The sequence below is a fragment of the Polypterus senegalus genome, chromosome 14 (genome assembly GCF_016835505.1).
Source record: "Polypterus senegalus isolate Bchr_013 chromosome 14, ASM1683550v1, whole genome shotgun sequence".
Lineage (NCBI taxonomy): Eukaryota > Metazoa > Chordata > Cladistia > Polypteriformes > Polypteridae > Polypterus > Polypterus senegalus.
The window spans coordinates 86,876,961-86,899,317 of NC_053167.1; the positions used below are offsets into that span (position 1 = coordinate 86,876,961).

The 22,357-nt window shown below is 38.0% G+C and overlaps 1 protein-coding gene across 1 annotated transcript in view; it reads left to right on the top strand.

The window, feature by feature from the left end:
- tnr (tenascin R (restrictin, janusin)) overlaps positions 1-22,357 on the top strand; it is a 208,313-nt gene that overhangs the window by 80,141 nt on the left and 105,815 nt on the right. Inside the window, exons 6-8 of the mRNA XM_039735597.1 lie at positions 13,768-14,037; positions 16,455-16,640; positions 18,838-18,927. Of these exons, the coding sequence (XP_039591531.1) occupies positions 13,768-14,037; positions 16,455-16,640; positions 18,838-18,927 (546 nt within the window). The remainder of the gene's footprint in view (positions 1-13,767; positions 14,038-16,454; positions 16,641-18,837; positions 18,928-22,357) is intronic.

Consider the following 22,357-nt stretch of genomic DNA (forward strand, 5'->3'; position numbering starts at 1 on the left):
TAAAACAGTTCACACAAAAAAAGAAAATTAAAATAGCAAAAAAAGAAAAAAATTCATGTTAAGAAAAGTACAGTTCTAAGCTTAATTTTGGTACATCTCAAATTGTTACTATTTATGCTTATTCCATTTCTGAGCTGAAAATGGGTCTTTCAAGTCCCTATGTACTGGGACCTGTTATAAACAAAACAGCTTATTATCACACTGTTTATCAGTTATAGCAAGAAGGTTCTATCTCTTACTAACTTATAGGGGGAAAAGACTATACCATAAGCTATTACTATGGAAGAAATTTATATTCTTTTCAAATTAAGCAAACATTAATATTAGTTTAACTCAAAACTTTAACTTTCTAAGATTGGCTCTTACATATATATATATATATACCTATAGATAGATAGATAGATAGATAGATCTCTATATATAATCTTCATTTGGATCTTGATCTTTGTTTGTCCGCGAATGAATTAGAAGAAGAAGCACTAGATGGCAGTAGAGAGACAGCTAAAACATAGGCATTGCATTAAGAATCTCCTCCAGGCTTATACTACTGAAGACTGTAGTACTCCAGTCACACTTCAAAACACAGACATTCAAACTAAACAAATTGTTGTGCTTTAAATTAACTAAAGAGATCTTCATTTAGATCTTGATCTTTGTTTGTCTGCGAATTCCACGCATACGTAGACCACCTTTCTGTTTAGTACGTTGTTGTTACTCACGGATGTCAACAATGTGCCCGAATAACGAAAGGGGTGGTGGACAGTGTTATGCTGGTTAGCTCCTGAGGCCTGGTTTGAGAATGAGATTGGCGAAGATAAAAGGTACGTGTCTACGTAACATATGAATGAAAGAGTGGGTAAAATGAATGACAACGTAACAGCACGTTCCGTAAATTATTATTGTTACGTTGTAGCCGGCGAGTGCTGCGCGTCCCACAGTTGTACCGTGGCTTGCTCACATGTCAGTGAAGTGGTCCTTATTTATGCTTTAAAGAGCCTGGATACCTATGTGTCCCCCTTTTATAATCATTGCTCCGTGTATATTGCCTTACTCTTTGGATTGCCACAAAGCAACCTGCGAGATTGGAGAAAGGTTGAGAAGACATCATGAGAGGAAACGATAGCGTCGTGAAAATGAGACGGACTGTGAACGGATAGAAGCAGAAATGCTCCTATACCACCACATAATTACTATTCAGACAGTGATTCTGAGTAGGCCGTTCTTATCGAATCAATGTCCAAGGGTTTTCTTTTGTAATTTTGTTTCCCTTATAAAAATTCATAATGCTGTGCGATGAAGGGCTCAGTTCATGACTGGCAGCCGCGTTTAAACAGGGAGCCCTTCACACACAACTTTAACACGCGCAACGTAGTTGGGCGCACATGGCTAGTATATATTTTTATATATATATATATATATATATATATATATATATATATATACAGGTATATATATATATATATATAAATATATATATATACACTCACCTAAAGGATTATTAGGAACACCTGTTCAATTTCTCATTAATGCAATTATCTAATCAACCAATCACATGGCAGTTGCTTCAATGCATTTAGGGGTGTGGTCCTGGTCAAGACAATCTCCTGAACTCCAAACTGAATGTCAGAATGGGAAAGAAAGGTGATTTAAGCAATTTTGAGCGTGGCATGGTTGTTGGTGCCAGATAGGCCGGTCTGAGTATTTCACAATCTGCTCAGTTACTGGGATTTTCATGCACAACCATTTCTAGGGTTTACAAAGAATGGTGTGAAAAGGGAAAAACATCCAGTATGCGGCAGTCCTGTGAGCGAAAATGCCTTGTTGATGCTAGAGGTCACAGGAGAATGGGCCGACTGCTTTAAGCTGATAGAAGAGCAACTTTGACTGAAATAACCACTCGTTACAACCGAGGTATGCAGCAAAGCATTTGTGAAGCCACAACACGCACAACCTTGAGGCGGATGGACTACAACAGCAGAAGACCCCACCGGGTACCACTCATCTCCACTACAAATAGGAAAAAGAGGCTACAATTTGCACGAGCTCACCAAAATTGGACAGTTGAAGACTGGAAAAATGTTGCCTGGTCTGATGAGTCTCGATTTCTGTTGAGACATTCAAATGGTAGAGTCAGAATTTGGCGTAAACAGAATGAGAACATGGATCCATCATGCCTTGTTACCACTGTGCAGGCTGGTGGTGGTGGTGTAATGGTGTGGGGGATGTTTTCTTGGCACACTTTAGGCCCCTTAGTGCCAATTGGGCATTGTTTAAATGCCACGGGCTACCTGAGCATTGTTTCTGACCATGTCCATCCCTTCATTACCACCATGTTACCCATCCTCTGATGGCTACTTCCAGCAGGATAATGCACCATGTCACAAAGCTCGAATCATTTCAAATTGGTTTCTTGAACATGACAAATAGTTCACTGTATTAAAATGGCCCCCACAGTCACCAGATCTCAACCCAATAGAGCATCTTTGGGATGTGGTGGAATGGGAGCTTCGTGCCCTGGATGTGCATCCCACAAATCTCCATCAACTGCAAGATGCTATCCTATCAATATGGGCCAACATTTCTAAAGAATGCTTTCAGCACCTTGTTGAATCAATGCCACGTAGAATTAAGGCAGTAATGAAGGCGAAAGGGAGTCAAACACCGTATTAGTATGGTGTTCCTAATAATCCTTTAGGTGAGTGTATATATATATATATTTTTTTTTGAGTCCCTGACAGACCCTTGACTACAGTCTGTGCTGATCCTCTGTTAATGTAGACAGGGATTGGTTATACGCCTCCAGTGCAACTGCATATTTGATGGCTTATTGCGTATGTGTCTGTTGCCCTACAGCTGAAGTGGGGAACATTTTAAACCGGCCACTGATCTGGCCTTGCTCGCTTACTGTCTGCTCTCTTGTGCAGGAAAACTATCTGTTCTTTGGAACTGAGAAGGGAGCGAATGCAGGATGACATTATTTTCACTGTTTTCATGCTGTGTGTGTTTAAGTGACAGCTCATGTGTGAATAAATGGTTTAAGAATGTTCCTGACAGCACACCAATAAAGCAGATTTTTTCGGAAACCTGGATTCACCTCCTTCTCTCTTGTACAAGTCTGAGACCCAAACATTACAAGATGTATATAGTAGTTAAAAATCCACACAGGGAGAAAATGAGTCTTGCTCTTAAAATAGTTTTTTATTCCTAAGCTTTCAACAACCTATTGGGTGTCATCATCAGAAGCAAGTACAGGCATACTGGCCGATATAATGGAAGGTTTCATACCAGGCCAAGAGGCCATAATGGAAGGACCAAGAGAATGGGCTTACCAGGAGCACGGCATTCCCCCACACAGCAAGTGGCACTGTTCCTCAGGGCTAAACTTGATTAGGACACCCACAGGGTGGCATGGGAAATGGAGTCCAAAAATGCAAGAGAGTGCTACAAAGGAAGGGCTTCCCTGGTTTTTGCACAATCTGGAACTGCTCAGGACAACTTGGAGAGGAGACCAGAAGCAGGGTTGCCATTAAAAGAGAGCGTACTGTCTCATTTGGAGTCACAATCAGGCAGTGGACTACGCTCCTGGAAGAGGAAGGAGAACTGTGCTTGGTGTGTATTTTTGGTTGTGCTTCCTGTGGAGAAGGAGTTGTGGTTCAATAAAAAGCCTTTATTTCAAAAGTGTGTTTCAGCTTTATTATGTCTGAGGTTTGGGAGGCTGCACTGCCCCCTACTGGTCACAAATATATAGATCCTTTCATTCCTAACACATTACCCAGTCCATATCAGTTTAGATCAGATGTGTTTTCAAAGTGTTACTTTATTTTTTGAGCAGTTTATATATATAGGACTGCAAAATTTTACTCAATACCATTATTTCACTGTTGCAGTTACACACACACACCCACCAACATACTGTAATTGTCTTCAAAGTGTAAAAAATATGAAAGAATTTTAATAGGCTCTTTTTCCATACTAGCTCTTCATCAAGCTTACCTGCTCTCCCAGTTCCCCTTCATCTATATGTTACATTTGTCAAGTCAGGAAATGGATGGATACTTTACCATTTTCATTTTATTGAAATTGAAACTGGTTTAACACATTATTTTGTTTTAAGTTAAAGTTGTGGTAGACAACAATAGTAAAAAGGAGTTAACATGGTCATTTTATTTCCCATCCTGTGTATTCCAATTTTCTATGACTGTGGGTACCGCTGCTGCCTCGCAGTAAGGAGACCCGGGTTCGCTTCACGGGTTTTCTCTGCATGGAGTTTGCATTTTCTCCCCGTGTCTGCGTGGGGTTCCTCCGGGTGCTCCGGTTTCCTCCCACAGTCCAAAGACATGCAGGTTAGGTGCATTGGCGATTCTAAATTGTCCCTAGTGTGTGCTTGGTGTGTGTGTGTAAGTGTGTGTGTGCCCTGCGGTGGGTTTGTTTCCTGCCTTGTGCCCTGTGTTGGCTGGGATTGACTCCAGTAGACCCCCGTGACCCTCTAGTTAGGATATAGTGGACTGGATCATGGATGGATGATGGATAATCCCAAGGCCTGAGTAAGAGCCTTGCAGGTCCCAGGGAGTCAAAACTCAAAAGACATTTCCCCACCAAGCACACGCATATGCTGTACACACACATTATGAACAGCAAACATATGAGCAATAAATTAGGTACAGGAATTAATGTAGATAAAAAAAAAGCTCCAAAACATTAGATCTTGTCAACTTTAACTTACTTATTTGCTCGTTAGTGCATGCAGTGATTTTAACAGACATCACATCTATAGGAAATCAACTTTCTTCAAATAGCTCAGATAGTTGAATATCAAACATTTTTAAAAGGTTTATGTCATTTTGGGTGAAAAATTTCATATGTAACTGAGCATTTTGGATTTACATATATGCACTAAATTAAATAAAAGACAATATATGTTTGATGTGTGTTTTTCTCCATGGTGGTCTTGTTATCTTCCACATTGTCGTTCATGTCTTTGAAACTAGTCTAACAACTTCATGAACTTCGACTTCAGATACTCAATAGCACCCATCATACTAATATCCCTTTCACCAATTTTAAATTAAGCCTTTTGGGCAGATATTATTTTCTGCTATTTTTGATGTGTTCATTTTGTGCGACACAATACCTTTATTATGTTCTTTGTTCATTTTCCCTGCTCATTTTTCACTCTTCTGGTTTCATAATTATAGTGTATAAGATTCATTGAAATATTTCATTTTACTAAGAATCCATGGCAATGTACTGGCATAATAGTTTGTCAAAAGAAGGACAGATGTAGCTGGCGTCCATTAGATTTAAATTACAGTTCAGTATGTAGAATAACAGAAAGATGTCTGATTTGCATTACTTTTTAGCTCTTTACAGAAAAGCGCTGAAATAAATGCATGTACTGCAAGTCAGAAATGCAGTTGTTCCATTTTCTACCCCATGACCTGCGCCATTAAGAAGATTTGCAGATGCAGCTTTATAGATTTAGCTGTTATGAGTTCAGTGTCGAGGGCATACAACAACAATAATATGGTCTGCTCTATTGTAAGGCTTCTGGCAGACAACAATACAACATTCTGTCCTGTTCTGTAATGTAGAAAGACCCTTTGAGCAAATAACCAAGGGGATTTTTATTGCATTATATTGGTAAAACTGCTGATATTTAGAGAATATGAAAGTCTGTGTATTTTTGTGTTTTTTGTATCCCCAGCTAAACATATTAGAATGTCATTCTTACCATATTTATATGTCATTATACTTTTAATAGGTGCAATTTGATTATTAAAAATGCACCATAGTGCTCCAAAGTTTGACTAGAATAGTACTGCTACTACTATGTTTAATGGAACCTGTCATAATGATAAATGTGGCAATCTCAGAGCAATTATGCACTTAATGTGAACTTTACTCAAGAACTCCTCAGAATGTTGGTAGATGAAGACTGGATTGCATTCTACTGAACTGTTCCATGACATTTCAAATGCCATAACCTAAGCAAGAATTACATTAGCATTTATTAGCATAGCCATAGCTAATGCATTTAAATTTCATTGAGCATTTAGAAATCAAAATATCTAAAATTCACGTGTCAAAGATCTACGCTGTTGGTTACTTTCTCCCTAAAGAAATTTGTGTATATATGTGAAGATTTTTAATATTTTGCTTGGAAAGTGTATTTAAAAAATTCAAAAATGAATACAATTTCAAATCTGGTTACATTTTTCCATACAGGTAACAAAGCATAGCTCAGTGAATATAAGATGCTGTAGTGATTTAGTGGCACAATGGCTAGTACTGCTGCCACATTGATCTTTGTCTTAAGTGTTTGTCTGGGGGGTGTTTGCATGACCTTTGCATGTTTGCATGTCTGTTTCTCCAGACACTCGAGTGTTCATCCCATTTCTCCAAGGACATGCGGATTTGGTTAATTGTTGTTTATAAATTGTCTTTACTGTAGGTATGAATGGGCACAAGTAAAGACTGGCTGTTCATCCAGGGCTCGCTCCTGCCATCTTCAGCTTCATGCAACCTTAAATGAAACAGTTCTGATAATGTTATGTTAATTCCATACTCTTTACTGAATATTGTTTAAGTTAAAGTTGTGGCAGATAATAATATTGAAAAGGAGTTAACACAATCAGTTTATTTTCCATCCTCTTATGACTAATCTCAAGGCATGATTAGGACCCTCACAGGGCCCAGGGAGTCAAAACTCAAAAGCCACTTCCACACCAGGCACATGCATATACTGTACACACACATTATGAACTGCACACATATCAGCAATAAATCAGGTACAGGCATTAGTATAGGGGAAAAAAACCTCCAAAACATTAGATCAGGTCAACTTTAACTTACTTTTTTGCTCCTCAGTGCATGCAATGATTTTTACAAACAGATCGATGGGTGCAACATCACATCTATAGGAAATCAACTTTCTTCAGGTAGCTCGGTTAACAAATATCAATTAAATATTTTTAAAAGACTTATGCCACTTTATGGCAACAAAATTATATATAACTGGGCATTTTGCACTTACATATATGCACTACATTAAATAAAAGACCATATAAGGAATCAAATGTGATGTTTGGTGTGTATTTTCCTCCACGGTGGTCTTGTTGTCTTCCATATTGTTGTTCACATCTTTGTCATTGTTATCAGACTACAGATCGCTGCTATGCCGCTAGAAGTGGCCCTGTTAGCCATTTCCTGACTAACTGTAAGGCCAGTCTCATTAGTTTCAACTGCAGTGTATGTGGCTGTACATTAGAACATCAGAACAATCTAGATGAGAACAGGCTGTTCGGGCTTGCTGTCCTGTCCACTTAATTCTTCCAAAATAACATCAAGTTTAGCACTGAAAATTTTTTGTTTTGTTTTTATAGCTGTAAATCTCAAATGTAGTTTTTAGCAAAACAGTGTTTTGGACCTCTGTCATGTTTAATGCCTTTGGGCCTCGATTTTGAATGACCATCCATGTTCTTCTTTTTTCCTTTGAGGTAAGACAAAACATCACATTTACAATCTCATAAAACTGACCTATTAGACACCTTCTTTCACTGTGCCCTACCCACTCATATTTATTTATATTTCTTTCAAAACCTTTATTTTTGGATTGAAAGGATTGGTTTATAAGTAGGGTAAGGATGTGTGCTGGAAAGCTGGACTTCTCCATGACTGATGGTGCTTCACAGAGGAAATTTAATAGTAAATAAACAATTTAAAATGTTAATAAAACAAATCCTGTTTGAGATTGTTACTAAAGATACCATAACTGACTAAAGGCATTTGGCCTTTTGCCTTAGCACTTCAGATGATAACAAAATCACTTTAATTCTCTTCAGCTAAACAAGTGTGACTTTTTCTTAGTCATTATCATACTCATAATTTTGTCTCCAAGGAGCAAGATCACAAATAAAAGACTTATAGACTGGCAATTTTTCCCCAGGTACTTAGGGTAAATATTACCTAATTGAATATTACAAACCTATTTTAAGTTTGTGTTAAAAAATAAATACATATATACAAGTCATCACCAAGCGTTTTCTCTGCTTTGCTTTGGGTGGCATGGCAAGTTTAGGATGTATTGTCCTAAACTTTGCTGCGGGATTTTTCATTTCATTTTGCCAGTTAGAAATAATTGTAGAATTTCTGTGCCAAGTACATAATAAAGTGGGTAAGACTGACAGGCAGATAATGAAGGTGTTTTAATTAAATTGCTCTGAATAAAACATGATACCACTATGCCTTCTGAGGGGAATACTCTATGGGGTATGCTGTGAGGATCCTTAACAGAATTGAGTGCTGTTAAGACTACTGTCCCTCGGGGCTTAGTGCCAGGGCTGCTGCTATTTTTAATATATATAATTGATCTGGATACCAATATAAATAACAAGCTGGACAAGTCTGCAGATGATGCTAATCTGGAAGGATTGGGAGATAATCTAGAATCCGTTGAATCATTAGAAACAGATGTTAAGTGGTGAAATAATTGATACTAGCCAACCCGTGGTGTGGCATACACCGCATAATTATTCATTGATGGGTGAAGACTTCCTGAAAGACACAGTTGTCCAAATGGGGTGGGTTTGAGGATACGACTGTGAGTGAATGAAAAGATTGAACTCTGGGGTGGGCAACATACAATTGTCCGTGACTGAAAACTGGTTTTGGGAGATACAGGCATATCTTTTTGAAAGTTTGGCCCTGTGCCTTATTAATTGCCATTGCAAAGGCCAATCTAACAGGAAATTGTGTGTAAAAGTAAAAGGCAAATTTGAATCTGATAGGGTCTATGAAATCCGGGGAACAAGGACAGTTTGTAAGGTAGCAGCCATGATAGTTTTACGCTACAGTACATTGCGGTGAATGCTGGTAACAGAAAGTCTAGTGCCATTACAGAGACCTCTTGCTGGAAGGAAGTTTCTGAGAAGCATGACAACTGAACCAATTTTAATTTTGAGTTTATGCGGAGCACATGAGCAGGCAGTACGCATGCCTCGAGAGCGAGGGTGGATGCGGAAGGAGGATTAGAGTTGGCGGGCGAGGCTCTGTCATGCGTATCCCATGACGCGGGAGGAGGGTTAGAGTTGGTGGGCAGGGCTCTGTCTTGCGTATTCCATGGTCTTAGAGTTGGTGAGCAGGGCTCTGTGAGTAGGCGGGCGTGGCTTTGTCATGCATATCCCATGGTCGGGCAACTTAGTAATTTATATATATAGACAGCCGGAATCGAAAACAACAATGAAAGGTCAACGTGGCTCAGAGGTTCATATGGACTGTAGCAGAGAAGAAAGAGACTGAGGCTGTGTTTGGTGAGGTGTTGCGTGCAGGCACATGAGCAGGCAGTGCACATGCTTCGAGAGCGAGGGTGGACGCTAGAGGAGGGTTAGAATTTGGGGGCGGGGCTCTGTCATGCATATCCCATGACACGGGAGGAGGGTTAGAGTTGGCTGGCGGGGCTCTGTCATGCATATCCCATGGTCTTAGAGTTGGTGGGCGGGGCTCTGTCATACATAGCCCATGGTCGGGCGACTTAGTGAATTATATATATAGATTGTTTACAATTATAAAATACTAGCCATGTACGCCCAACTACGTTGCGCGTGTTAAGGTTGTCTGTGAAGGGCTACCTGTCGTGAACTGGGCCCTTCATCGCACAGCATTATGATTTTTTATAAGGGAAACAAAATTAAAAAAGAAAACCCTTGGATATTGATTCGATAGGAACGGCCCACTCGGAATCAGTGTCCAAATCGTAATTATGTGGTGGTGTAGGAGCATTTCTGTTTCTGTCCGTTCACAGTCCATCTCGTTTTCACAACGCTGTCGTATTCTCTCACAATGTCTTCTCAACCTTTCTCCAATCTCGCAGGTTGCTTTGTGGCAATCCAAAGAGTAAGGCAATATACACGGAGCAATGGTTATTAAAGGGGGACACATAGGTATCCAGGCTTTTTAAAGCATAAATAGAGATCACTTCACTGACATGTGAGCATGTACAACTGTGAGACGCGCAGCAGTCGCCGGCTACAACGTAACAATAATAATTTCCGGAACGTGCTGTTACGTTGTCATTCATTTTACCTACTGTCTTTCTTTCATTCATATGTTACGTAGGCAGGTACCTTTTATATTCGGCAATCTCATTCTCTAACCAGGCCTCAGGAGCTAACCAGCATAACACTGTCCACCACTCCTTTCATTATTCCGGCACATTGTTGAGATCCGTGAGTAACAACAACGTACTAAACTGGAAGGTGGTCTACGCATGCATGGAATTCGCGGACAAAGATCAAGATCTAAATGAAGATCTCTTTAGTTAATTTAAAGCACAACAATTTGTTTAGTTGGAATGGAATGTCTGCATTTTGAGATGTGACTGGAGTACTACAGTCTTCAGTAGTATAAGCCTGGAGGAGATTCTTAATGCAATGCCTATGTTTTAGCTGTCTCTCTACTGCCATCTAGTGCTTCTTCTAATTCATTTGTGGACAAACAAAGATCAAGATCCAAATGAAGATTATATATAGAGATATTAGTACATTGGATTGACATTTTACTTTAAAATGAGTTAAATAAGAACAAGGGGGCAGAGTTGGAAACTTGCTAAGGGTAAATTTCACACAAATATTAGGAAACTTTTTCTTCACACACAGAACCACAGAGACATGGAATAAGTTAGCAAGTAGTGTGGTAGACAATAGTACTTCAGGGACCTTCATTGCTCAATTTGATGTTGTTTTGGAGGAATTAGGTGAAGAGGATGAATGAGCTTTGTTGGGCTTAATGGCTTGTTCTCATCAAGATTTTACAAATGTTCTAACTATAGTACTTTATACTCTTTACAAGCTATGAATGTCTATTTTTGTTTATGTCAAGTTATTGTATATAACATTCTCAAGCTACATTAATTAAATTCAGAGGTAACAGAGGCCAAAGCCTATCCCAGCAGAACAAGGAACATAAAGCCAGATCCAGCTCTGGAGTGGCGTCAGCCTCCACTAACACTCAAACAGGGCAATTTAGAATCACTAATAAACCTAATCATGGCAGCTAAGGGGGCAAAACTGGAATATCAAGGGGTAAAACATGAAACCTTCTTCCAGACAACAGTGAAGTAGTTGATATGAACCCAGGATGCCAGCTCTGTGATGTAGTAGCATTATGAGACCCAAAGCTCAAAGCTACTGTTAAGCAGTGTGAATGGAGCTCATGTGAATTTAGTTTACCCAAACCTGAACTATCCAGTGGGCCACCCAGGTCCTTTAACATGTGAATATACAATCATTAGCTACTGTTTGTCTACACATTTCTCAAGAAGTATACTGAGGCCCATAAACTTTTTTTGTTCTTCTGATTTTTAACTTGGCAAATGTTTTAGGAACACCTTGCACTGTACATCACAATTGTTTACTTGTATTTTATAATAATCAGCATTTGATGCTGTCACAAAGTCTTACAATCTAGACCTAACAAGTGAGGCTGTCTTCACATAAACAATATGCCTCATCTCCAAAGACTTACAAGGTGCTTAAATCACAGCAGAACATACAGTAAGTACAATTACATTAAAAATGTGTTTTATTAGCAGAGTCTGGAAAGGTCTTCTCTAATATAATACTGAAATGTAAAAAATAAGTCCATCCCAGTTAACTCTGAGCCTCCTTTCATTAAATATTTCAACCTTTAATCATTAGGTGTCAAGAACAGCCTGTCTTCTTAATACCAAATTGTATCCCATTAGTTAAGGCACTAAAGGAACCCAAATGATATTGCCATCCAGGACCCAGAGCTACTGTTCATGTTTCTAAACTGTAAATCCTTAAAGCACAAACATGCCTGCTGAGTTGAATCCCACAAACCACTACACGCAATATTACTGGCACACACTGTCCATTTTGTTCATGAAATAAACACATGCTGCCTTAGAAAGGCAAACAGTATTATTAAAGACCACAGTCACTCGCACGGTCACCCATTTTGGAAATGGTACAGGACCTAGCACTCACACCACAAGATTCAGAGACAGTTTTTCTCCACAGGTCATAAGGCTATTCAACAGTCCCTTATACTGATTATTGTATGAATGTGCCTGATGTGTATTCTTTTACTGTATATTCTGTCTAATTTTATGTTGGATGAATGGTGCTGCATTCTCTGCCTTTTGTAATATATTTGTGGAAGATGTGCAATTAAGAATCTCATAATATAGTGCACACATGAAAATAAACTTAAACTCCTTACCACCGACATTTTGCAGATTATTGAATGATTTTCTATTGAACAGTTATAATAATAAATATACAATATATTGACCAGCAAGGGGTAGCCTGTTAATGTAGATGTTAGTAGTGACGTCTCACAGATCCAGCATCCTAGCAATAAATTCTGTATTATGGTGCTATGGTGTTCAGGGTTGTCACATTTTCTTTCTCCCACATCCTAAAGGCATATAAGGTTGATGGCTCCTCATGAGTGTGTGTGAGAGTGTACCCAGAAATTTACTAACAGTCCACCCAGGGTGATTTCTTCTTTCAGCTCTTCCCCACACTAATCTACATTACAAGGGTTTACACATATAATTATATATTGAAGTATATATATATATATATATATATATATTGAATATATAGTATATATTGTAAGCCTTAAAGTAAATTATATATATATATATATATATATATAAAAATTACAGTATGTGGGCGGAATGGTGGTGCAGTAGTAGCACTTCTGCCTTGCAGTAAGGGGTCCTCCACACAGTGTGGGTGTCCTCCAAGTGCTCCGATTTCCCCCCACTGTCCAAAAACAAGCATGTTACTGTAGGTGAATTGACAATGCTATTTTGGCCCTAGTGGGTGTTTGGAGTATGTTTTTGAGTGAGTTTGCCCTGTGATGGACTGCCGCCCTGTCCAGGGTTTGTACATGCCTTGCACACTATGCTAGCTGGGATAGGCTCCAACAAATGTGACCCCGGCCTGGATTAAGGGGGTTAGAAAATGACGTCCTATATATGCACTAAATGAGTATATCACATTTAATTAATAGCACCTCAAGTTTAGCCACCCTGCATTTAAAATGTATTCAAATAATAAATCCAACCTATATTCCATGTTCTGAAAATGACTATAAAAATGTAACAGTTTTTCTTAAACTGACTGATTGATATTACCAACATTTTGGCAGCAGATCACCTGAACAAAACATACATAAATCCTGTTAATAAAGGGTGGAAATATTGCATTTATATATACTGTATATTATACTGTAGGTATCAATACATTTTATTCTGCCTAGATAACTTCATAAAGCCATCATTACAAAAGATTTCAGTGAAGAATTTGCATTTTTTAATGATATAGTTTGTGTTTTCAAGGGTGCATTTGACCAATCTTTTATTGTTTAGTTTTGCATTTTTATGATGTTGCCTTTATGGTAATAAACTAAAAATTTTCAGAAATGTCTTCTGTTGTGTATCCTCTACCTTAAGAAAATTTATTGATATACCAAGCTGGCAGTGAAGACGTTTCAGCAGAGTTGTTATACATTTATATTGCAATCAATATTGAAAATGACACATTTACCTAAATTTAAGAAGTCAGCAGATGTATTTACCAGTTTTAAATTTTTCATTTCTTGTCTTTGCACAGCCATAAACATTCAGTTCTGGATTTAAAATGCATAAAGGATGGTCTCCTATTGAATTCTTAATTCTCAGTGCACTTTAAATGCAGCCTAAAATGTTTTTGTCTTTTTTTCTTTCTCTGTTGTCAGTAATTGATGGTCCAAGTCATCTGATTGTTCGAGATGTATCTGATACAGTGGCCTTTGTGGAATGGACACCACCAAAGGCAAAGGTGGATGAAATCTTGCTGTCTTATGGACCCCTGGATGCAAATGCTCCCCGGACAATGTTCAGATTGCAGCCTACTTTAAGCCAGTACTCCTTGCAGGTTCTCCGGCCTGGAGTTCACTATGAAGTCTCAGTTACTGGCATTCAGGGAGGAGTTACCAGTGACAGCATGTCTTATGTATTTGCTACGGGTAAGTAATAATATTTATATATCAATAAACATTATTAACTCATCCACTAAACACGTGAAAGGCAGTTTTGTCTTACTTTTGATATATTAACAGCATCCCAGTTAAAAAAAAAATGCAATGCTGTTTATTTATATTTTTCATTAATTCCTCTAATCCTTGAAATACCACAATTTGGGTATACTCATATTTCAGGCAAATGTTTTTATATAACTCTTCACTGGACTTATCAATGTCACAGGTGTTTAGGCCTACATGCTCTGAGCTAACATTTCTAGTGTATAGGTGCATTTCAAAAATGACCATGTCAATATGGAGAAAACTAAGTATCACTTTGACAAAAATTATATGTTTGAATATTGTGTTTTATGTAACACTTCCATGTTGATGGAAATGAGACTTCTGCTGCACAGCTGTTCTGTTTTGCCATTCCAGTTTTTGCCTTGAAGTAAACTGTCAGTCAGTCAGTCATTGTCCAACCCGCTATATCCTAACAAAGGGTCACGTGGGTCTGCAGGAGCCAATCCCAGCCAACACAGGGCGCAAGGCAGGAACAAACATTTTAGATGCTGTGTGATGAGAAGGTAAACATGAAAAATCAGGTGCTTTATTTTAGAGATGGGGATTCTACAGTAGAGAAACAACACATGTTAATTGGTGACAAAGTTTTATAATAATAAAGAACACCAATACGTGATGCACAATGGGAGTCATTTCCCTCTCACTTTGGTTCTTGTTATAACGTAGTGGAAATTTCACAGCAAACGTCTTAAGAAGATAAATCAGGAATGATGCATTCTGATGGCATTCTGTAAAATGTTTTATAATTCCAACCAGTAATGGGGCACTGCATAATAAAGTGCAGTGAATACACTTGACTTGAGCATTCCTAGTTTTCATACTGTTTCTCTGTACGTTTAGCATTCGTTTGGTTGATGCTCTTCCTGCTTTCTGAGCAGCTCTTCTTTTCTCCACCCTAGCGGCCCGCTTCTTCTCCTCTTTCGACGACATCTTTTCACGTTAAAACTGATTAAGTCAGTGTTAGTGTTGCAATTACTTAGTAAGTTTTCTTTAATTTTTCGCTTAATCTGGCACTTAAGTCTTCAATCTGCCTCAAGAATGATTTAAGATATGAAGAGGTAGAGGAAGTGACGGAGAAGGTGGTAGGGATGAGAACGGCACCTGTACGCATGTGCCACATGGTTGCCCTGCTAGCTGCTTCTGAGAGTTGATTCTACATCCATCCATCCATTTTCTAACCCGCTGAATCCGAACACAGGGTCATGGGGGTCTGCTGGAGTCAATCCCAGCCAACACAGGGCACAAGGCAGGAAACCAATCCCAGGCAGGGCGCCAACCCACTGCAGGACACACAAACACACCCACACACCAAGCACACACTAGAGCCAATTTTGGGTCCTCCCTCCGTGGAGTTTGCATGTTCTCCCTGTGTCTGATTCTACAATAAAATAAAATAAAAATAAAAAGAGGAATAATCAATCATCACCCTGAAAGTAGATAGTAGACATCACATAGTATTTGTGTACCAAATTTCAGGTCAATAGGTCAAACGGTTTGCGAGCTACGGGTGATTTAAAATCCTGGACAGACAAACAAACAGCCACTGTAGCGTATTATATATAAAGATATGCAGTAATTTGCATAAGTCAGACAGTAGATCGTGTAAAGGCAAAATAAGAAAAGCACACACGTTAACTCTTTTAGGGCGGATGTCGACTTTTGTCAAAATTCAGGGGTAGAGGATGAGAATCAGCTCTAAACTGCGACTAAACTCACTGTTCTTTTTTAGTTTAACTCTCTTAGCTAGAAGGAAAGTTAGCTTCAGTGATCTGACCTTGATACCCTGCGCGTGAATGAGTAGCGAAGAGATCTGGCGAGAGACCAAAGCAAATGGGTAAAGCAAAATTCTCAGTGGATGATGTTTTGCGTACTATCATTGAATCAGACTCCGATTTTGATGCAAGTGATCTGGAGTTGGAGATCGAAAACAAAAGTGAGGTATCAGCATCAGCTTACCGTGGTTCACCTGGGAGGACCGTCACTTACAATGACACGCGATACAAACCGGATTGTGTCACACTGCAACTGCCACTGCTGGCCCCATGCAACAGCTGCTGCCAGAAACCATTAACAGACACTGATATCACTACAGCATGCACAGCAAGAGACATTTTATGTTGATTTACTGTATATATGAAACAATTTCAGGAAACTGAGATCTTTGAAAAAAATATTCAGTCCTCAAAGAGTTAACAAGACTTTGGAGTTTTACATCATTTGTGGTCTTTTCTGAGAAATGGTAGCACAACATCAGGAATAGAACACTATCCACATTTTATTAATAATTATGTTTGGTACCTTCTACATACATGTTGTAATGTACATTTTTTATCCATCAGACATTGATGCTCCAAAAAATCTCCGTGTAGTCTCCAAAAGTTCTAAATCTCTGGATCTGGAGTGGGACAATAGTGAAGCTGAAGTGGATAGTTACAAAGTGGTCTACAGTACTCTGGCTGGAGATCAGTATCATGAAGTTATTGTACCACGAAATGATGGACCAACCACTAGAGCTGCACTCACAGGTTTGTAATATGGTTGAAAGTTGATTCTTTTGTAATTATAAGGTGGAAATCCATAATTAAATAGAAACACCCCAGGCGAAGGATATTAATTTTCTCCCATGGCTCTCCATTGCTAGTTCGCCTTCTAAATCCATATGCTGGTTTTCCAATGAGTTAATTTCAAACTGTGTGGCACAGTGATCTTCTCTATTTGCACATTGGGAAGATGATTGTTTCACCTTGCACATGTCAAAGACATGAATATTAACTTAAATGGAAAACTCAGTATTGGCCCTGTGGTAGATTAGTCCTTATATGCATCCCTAAAAATAGATTTAGAGTGTTCTGATAGTGTATGAGTAAATCAATAATTGCTTACTCAGAGATTCATCACTTTAAATGAAATGTTTTGTTAACAAAATGACTTGTCTTGACTATGAATCTCCTGTCAGAAATGCCCAGTAGATTCTGTCATTTATTTGTACAATATGTGAGGATGCACATTGATGCCATAGCTTACAAGAAAGACCTAATTCATTTCCTCTGAGTCTAAAAAAGTTATTTGGTTTGGTAATGCATCATTTTGAAATGTGTCATCAAGTGGTTATCTCATGTGTCTGTGCCCACCTTAACACTGCCTGTTCAATCCCACAGTAGCTCCAGCTCACACCCATAATTTAATAAGCAGGAGCCAAGGAAGAGTGTGGCAAGGAGTGTAACCTGGAAAATGTTGTCACTTTTTGTGCTTGAAGAATGTAGAGCCAGACTGTGCGTTACTTGTGTAGTTAACAGATCAGTCAATTTTGTACAGCATGTACAGTACATACAGTCACATTCTATTATGAAAGTTCTATAAATACTTCTTTCATCAAACTAATCCCACTTGCCAGGAATTATCATTTTTTAAAATTTCAAATACTTGATAATAATTCTAAATGAAATGTCCAAGTAAGAGTGCCTTCACTTGTAAGCAATCCACCTGTGTAAAAAGAGAAATTAAAATAAAAGAAGCCTTTACCTGTACAAGCAGAGGGGCAGCAGTCAAAAAAGCCGCTGTTTAGAAGTGAATCTAGGAGGTGAAGAGAATGTTTTCTGAATGTGAACTTGGAAGTAGACTTTCCATCGATAACAGTAAAACCGCTGTAATGTCATCATCAAAGGATTTACGATGTACAGTACAGCATTTGTGTTTGAATATAACTGAAATACAGTACGCTAACAAAATAAATGTAATATTTTTACTTTCCTTACATTTACTATTAGGCATATTCAATATAAAATGAACATATCTGTTACTGCTAGCACTACTACTATTGTGACAGAATCAAAATTTCAACTTTGAGTGTTAAGTATTTTACTGGTAGGAATCACCGCTTAATGTGGGGAAACAAACGTGCTGGATACATGAAATCTTTTATTAGTAGTTCTTATAACAGCCAGATTTCTTTTGACGTTCATTGCATGATTCTACCACAAGTACCAAAACGCATGCTACATGAAATTGATTTTATTCAAAAATACATGGACACATCATGGTTGCTTGTCTCAGCTTATGCCTATAATGTAATGGAATAGAATACGAGCAGCTAATGTTTGAAACAAAAGCTGTATCCATAAACAACATCAGAGTAGTCTTGTAGATAATGAGTTAATGTCCAGCAAAAAAAAAGCATTAATTGCAAGAAATCTGCAAGCAGACACAGTGCGAGAGGAAGACTGATGAAGTTTAGCTTACATTGCATTCTTCTGCAATCATTAATGGTAAAGCTTGCCTTCAATGATAATGGCTTGGATCATGCTTAGATTCTAAAGTAATGTCTCATCAACATCACTGAATAAATCAATAGCTGCTGTTCCTGCATCTGCCAAGTGATTAGCAAGGCTGAGTAAAGATAACATTTTGCAAAATAATTATTAGTTTAAGTAATGTGGCTACATGGAGGTGAAGGAAACGTGTGAAAATGATCCTTTAACCCAGTGTTCCAATAAGCACCTCAGACATTAACATAAAATGCTATTTACAGTCATTAGTCTATGCTATTAGAAACATGGTGCCTGTTAGTTCCAATTTCATTCCTATGTACCATAAACGATAGTTAGCTTGACTTACTTATATACTTAAATTTCTAATTATAATAATATATATTACTTATAGTTGACTTGGGTTAACTTCACTTGTTGACTGTGGTATTTTTTTCTTCATATTGTTACATTTCAGAATTAGTACCAGGCACAGAATATGGCATTGGGATATCTGCCAGCATGGGCAGCAACCAAAGTTCACCAGCAACTATGAATGCAAGAACTGGTGAGTATGGTTTACTGTTTATTTGACCTCATAAATGATTTGATTTCTTTTTTCGTTAATATATCCCAGGGTCTTTTTTTCATGTTTGTTTTGTCAATGATGTGTTTTTTTTTTCAGATATTTAATTCTGTTCATTATTATGCTCTCTAGCTAAATGGGTGGTTGCAGACAGATTCCATTGGTAAAAGTAAACTGCCCAGCCCGTACCCCTAGATTTCTGTTTTCCACCCTTCCACCATATTATATGCCAGATGGCTGTTCTCCAAGCATTTGAGTTTGATGGCCAGTTCTGAGACTCTTTGAATTATAATTTGATCTAAACTTATCTGTGCATAATTTATACGCATTCAACTCTCCCTCCTTTTTTAGTATTAAATGTGTCAGTTCAGGGTTGTGAAATAACATAAATGCAACATTGCCCAAACTGTTAGAAGGTAATAAAAAAATGTGTAAATATATATGTAAACTACTTGCTCATGTTATCTGTTCCAAATTCTGTAATGTTATTTTTAATGTTTTACAGAATACAATGTCATTTTTATATATTAATTTAAAGGTATATTTGGTCACTATCTGAATGGGGTTTACACATTCTCTTTGTGTTTGCATAGACTTATACTTTGGGTACATGCATATAAACCTGCTGGTGTCAATGAGCATGGCTTTGTGTATTGAGTTTACCCCTCATTCCTTCATCTCACCCAGTAACTGTACATAACAAAAGTGTGTTAATAACTGATGTAAGAATGAATGGCTGAATGCATATTTAATTTTATTTTTGAAATACAGATTTCTGAAGTTTATATATACAAGAAAGTCTAACATTCTCAAACCTTTTTAGTCCAATTTAGAGTCATCTGTGTTCAAAGCCTATTCTAGCAGTGTTGAGTGCAAGGCAGATGACTGGTCACAAGTATATCACACTTTGGAATTGCCAGTTAACCTAACATGCATGCTCTTGGTGATATGGCAGGCAAACCGGAATACCAAGTAGAAAACCCTTGGGACCCTGTGGTGTGGGTGTTGGATCCAGCTGTGAAGCCAGAGCTAAAAAGAGATCTGTGTAATTTGTTGTTAAAACTCCACAATAAATAGCTAATTTTCTCAGTTTGCAGTTCAAATGTGGTGATAGCCTGTTTTCAACCAATAACCTAAACATGTTTGCTACAATAAACAAATAATACAATTTATTCATAATATAAACATAAGAGAATATTCACTTATTCAAGTATAGACAAGTTCCCCTCTGGGATTAATACAGTGTACCAAATACCAAAAAATATAATAAGACAAAGGACAAAAACAAAACTACACAACACATTAACCTACGCTAGCTTAGTTTGCTGTTTTTCTGTCCTATAGAAAAAGGCACATACTGCAACTTTCTTAATTCTTGTCTAAACAAATATTTAGGAAACATAATTTATTCCAGATATGTTCTTTAGCTAGTTATTAAGTGTCCTACTGTCTGCACCGTGATGATGGTATTGATTTGCTCAAAGCTAGTCTACACTGGTTTACCTTCCCTGCTCCCACATATGTGAGATGCTGTTCTGAACTCTGAATTCAGTAAGGGAAATTTATAACAGCTGCAGACATATCCTTCTCAAAGGCTATTGCTTTTTAGTTACTGTGACGCCAATAACCAGAACACATTAGGTGTCTTTAAATTAAGTACTAAGTTACAATCAATAGTTTTCAGAATTAAAGTCTATATATTTATGGTTTGGTTCCTCTTGACTCTGAGTGTAGGTGATGCTAGATCCCAGTCCTTCTGGGTCATTTTTCTTTGGCACACATTTAAGGATTTTCAGTGCTCTTATTCTTTCTTTGTTCAGAAGTAGTGTTGATTCACCAAAGAGATTTTAGCAGTGAATATTCTGTGTTTACTGGTTGCATGGTTTACCAAACATTCCCTGAAAATATGGGCAGTTTAGACAAACATGTTTTTCGCAGTGCACCATGATGTTTTACGAGGACAGCATGACATCACAGAGCTGTAGCAGCCAAGTGCAGAACTTTCACACATACATAACCACATGTGTGATCACAGCCTGATCGGTACTCGACCTGGATTTCCACCCCACATACGTTAAAAGAAACAAAAAATTGCAGTGTTTTCATTTGAGTGGCACATTAGCTGACCATAATAAGATCATTAAGAATACTGCCACTAGATATACAACACTAATCCCTGTTTGCTGGTAGCACAATCCAGCACTAGTTTGCCCTTCAGAGTAAAAGGGGGTCTCTCCAGTCTTTTTTATGGCTACACCCTAGGCAACAGGGGCCCTACTTTGGAGCAGAAATCATGGCCACATCAAGAGCACTGAGAGCATACAGAGACAGCGTAGGTCTAGTGTTTGCCGTGGGTTATAAAGGAAGGACTGGATATTTTCTCATTGGTTTCTTGGGCACATTCCAAGCTTTTAGTTGACAATTGGTGTTTTGCCCATCAAGTTTGCCAATCATTTAGTTATGGCTGTTTGTTCATTAACCAAGTGTTTAAATGGTGTATCTCGGGATGTTATTTGCTTCTGACAGATTATTCCAAAGAGAGGCCCTGTGAGTAGAACTGACTCTAATTTAAGATTAGAGGGTCTGGCGGCTGACTGTTAAGCAAAAGTGTTGTATGCCAATGTAGTGCAAAATGGTTAATGTCACTCTGTCCTATAATACATGGAAAACATGCACCACACAGACAATAAATTGGTGGGCATTCAATCCCTGGTTGCTAGATCCATAAGGTCACACTGCTGACGACTGCCCCACCCAATTTTGATTTGTGACCTAGTCCAAAAGCATTTCTTAAAAAATAATTGTTTTCAATTGTATACAATTTCAAAACACTCAAAATATTTTAGATATTAATAAAATTACCTTTATGTTTCCAAAATTTTATAGCTACTATGTGTGACACATAACACAAAAAAGTCCTGTTTGGCCTCTCATAGAAAACTAGATACTGTACCCTTATACCCTGCTCTTTGCAAACAAAAAACTTTGTTTACCCCAGTGGTTACAGCAAAACATAAGTTAGAATGTCCCATTTACGTAGTAGTTTGGAGGTGAGCTATACCATGCTATCAGTCATACAGGCTGACACTTATGTATTTAACCTCTTTACTCTAAAGTCAATTATTTCTTCCAAAACTAAGCTAATACTTATGTTTAAAGTATAAACTTTAGCTTGATAAAATGACTTTTGTCGAATAAAGGTTTAAGAGTTTGTGTTGGGGAATGACAGCCATCTCTAAATGCTACTGTAGAGAAAACATCCTTTTTAAAATTTGGAAACAAAATTCTCAGCTTCAAAATGAGGTTATAGAAAGTACCTTACTACACTGTACATTAATTATTATGTAGTGACCCACTGAATTGGGTAGAGACAAGAAAAACCCTGGTAGCCAGAGGTTTGGTGCAAATGTAC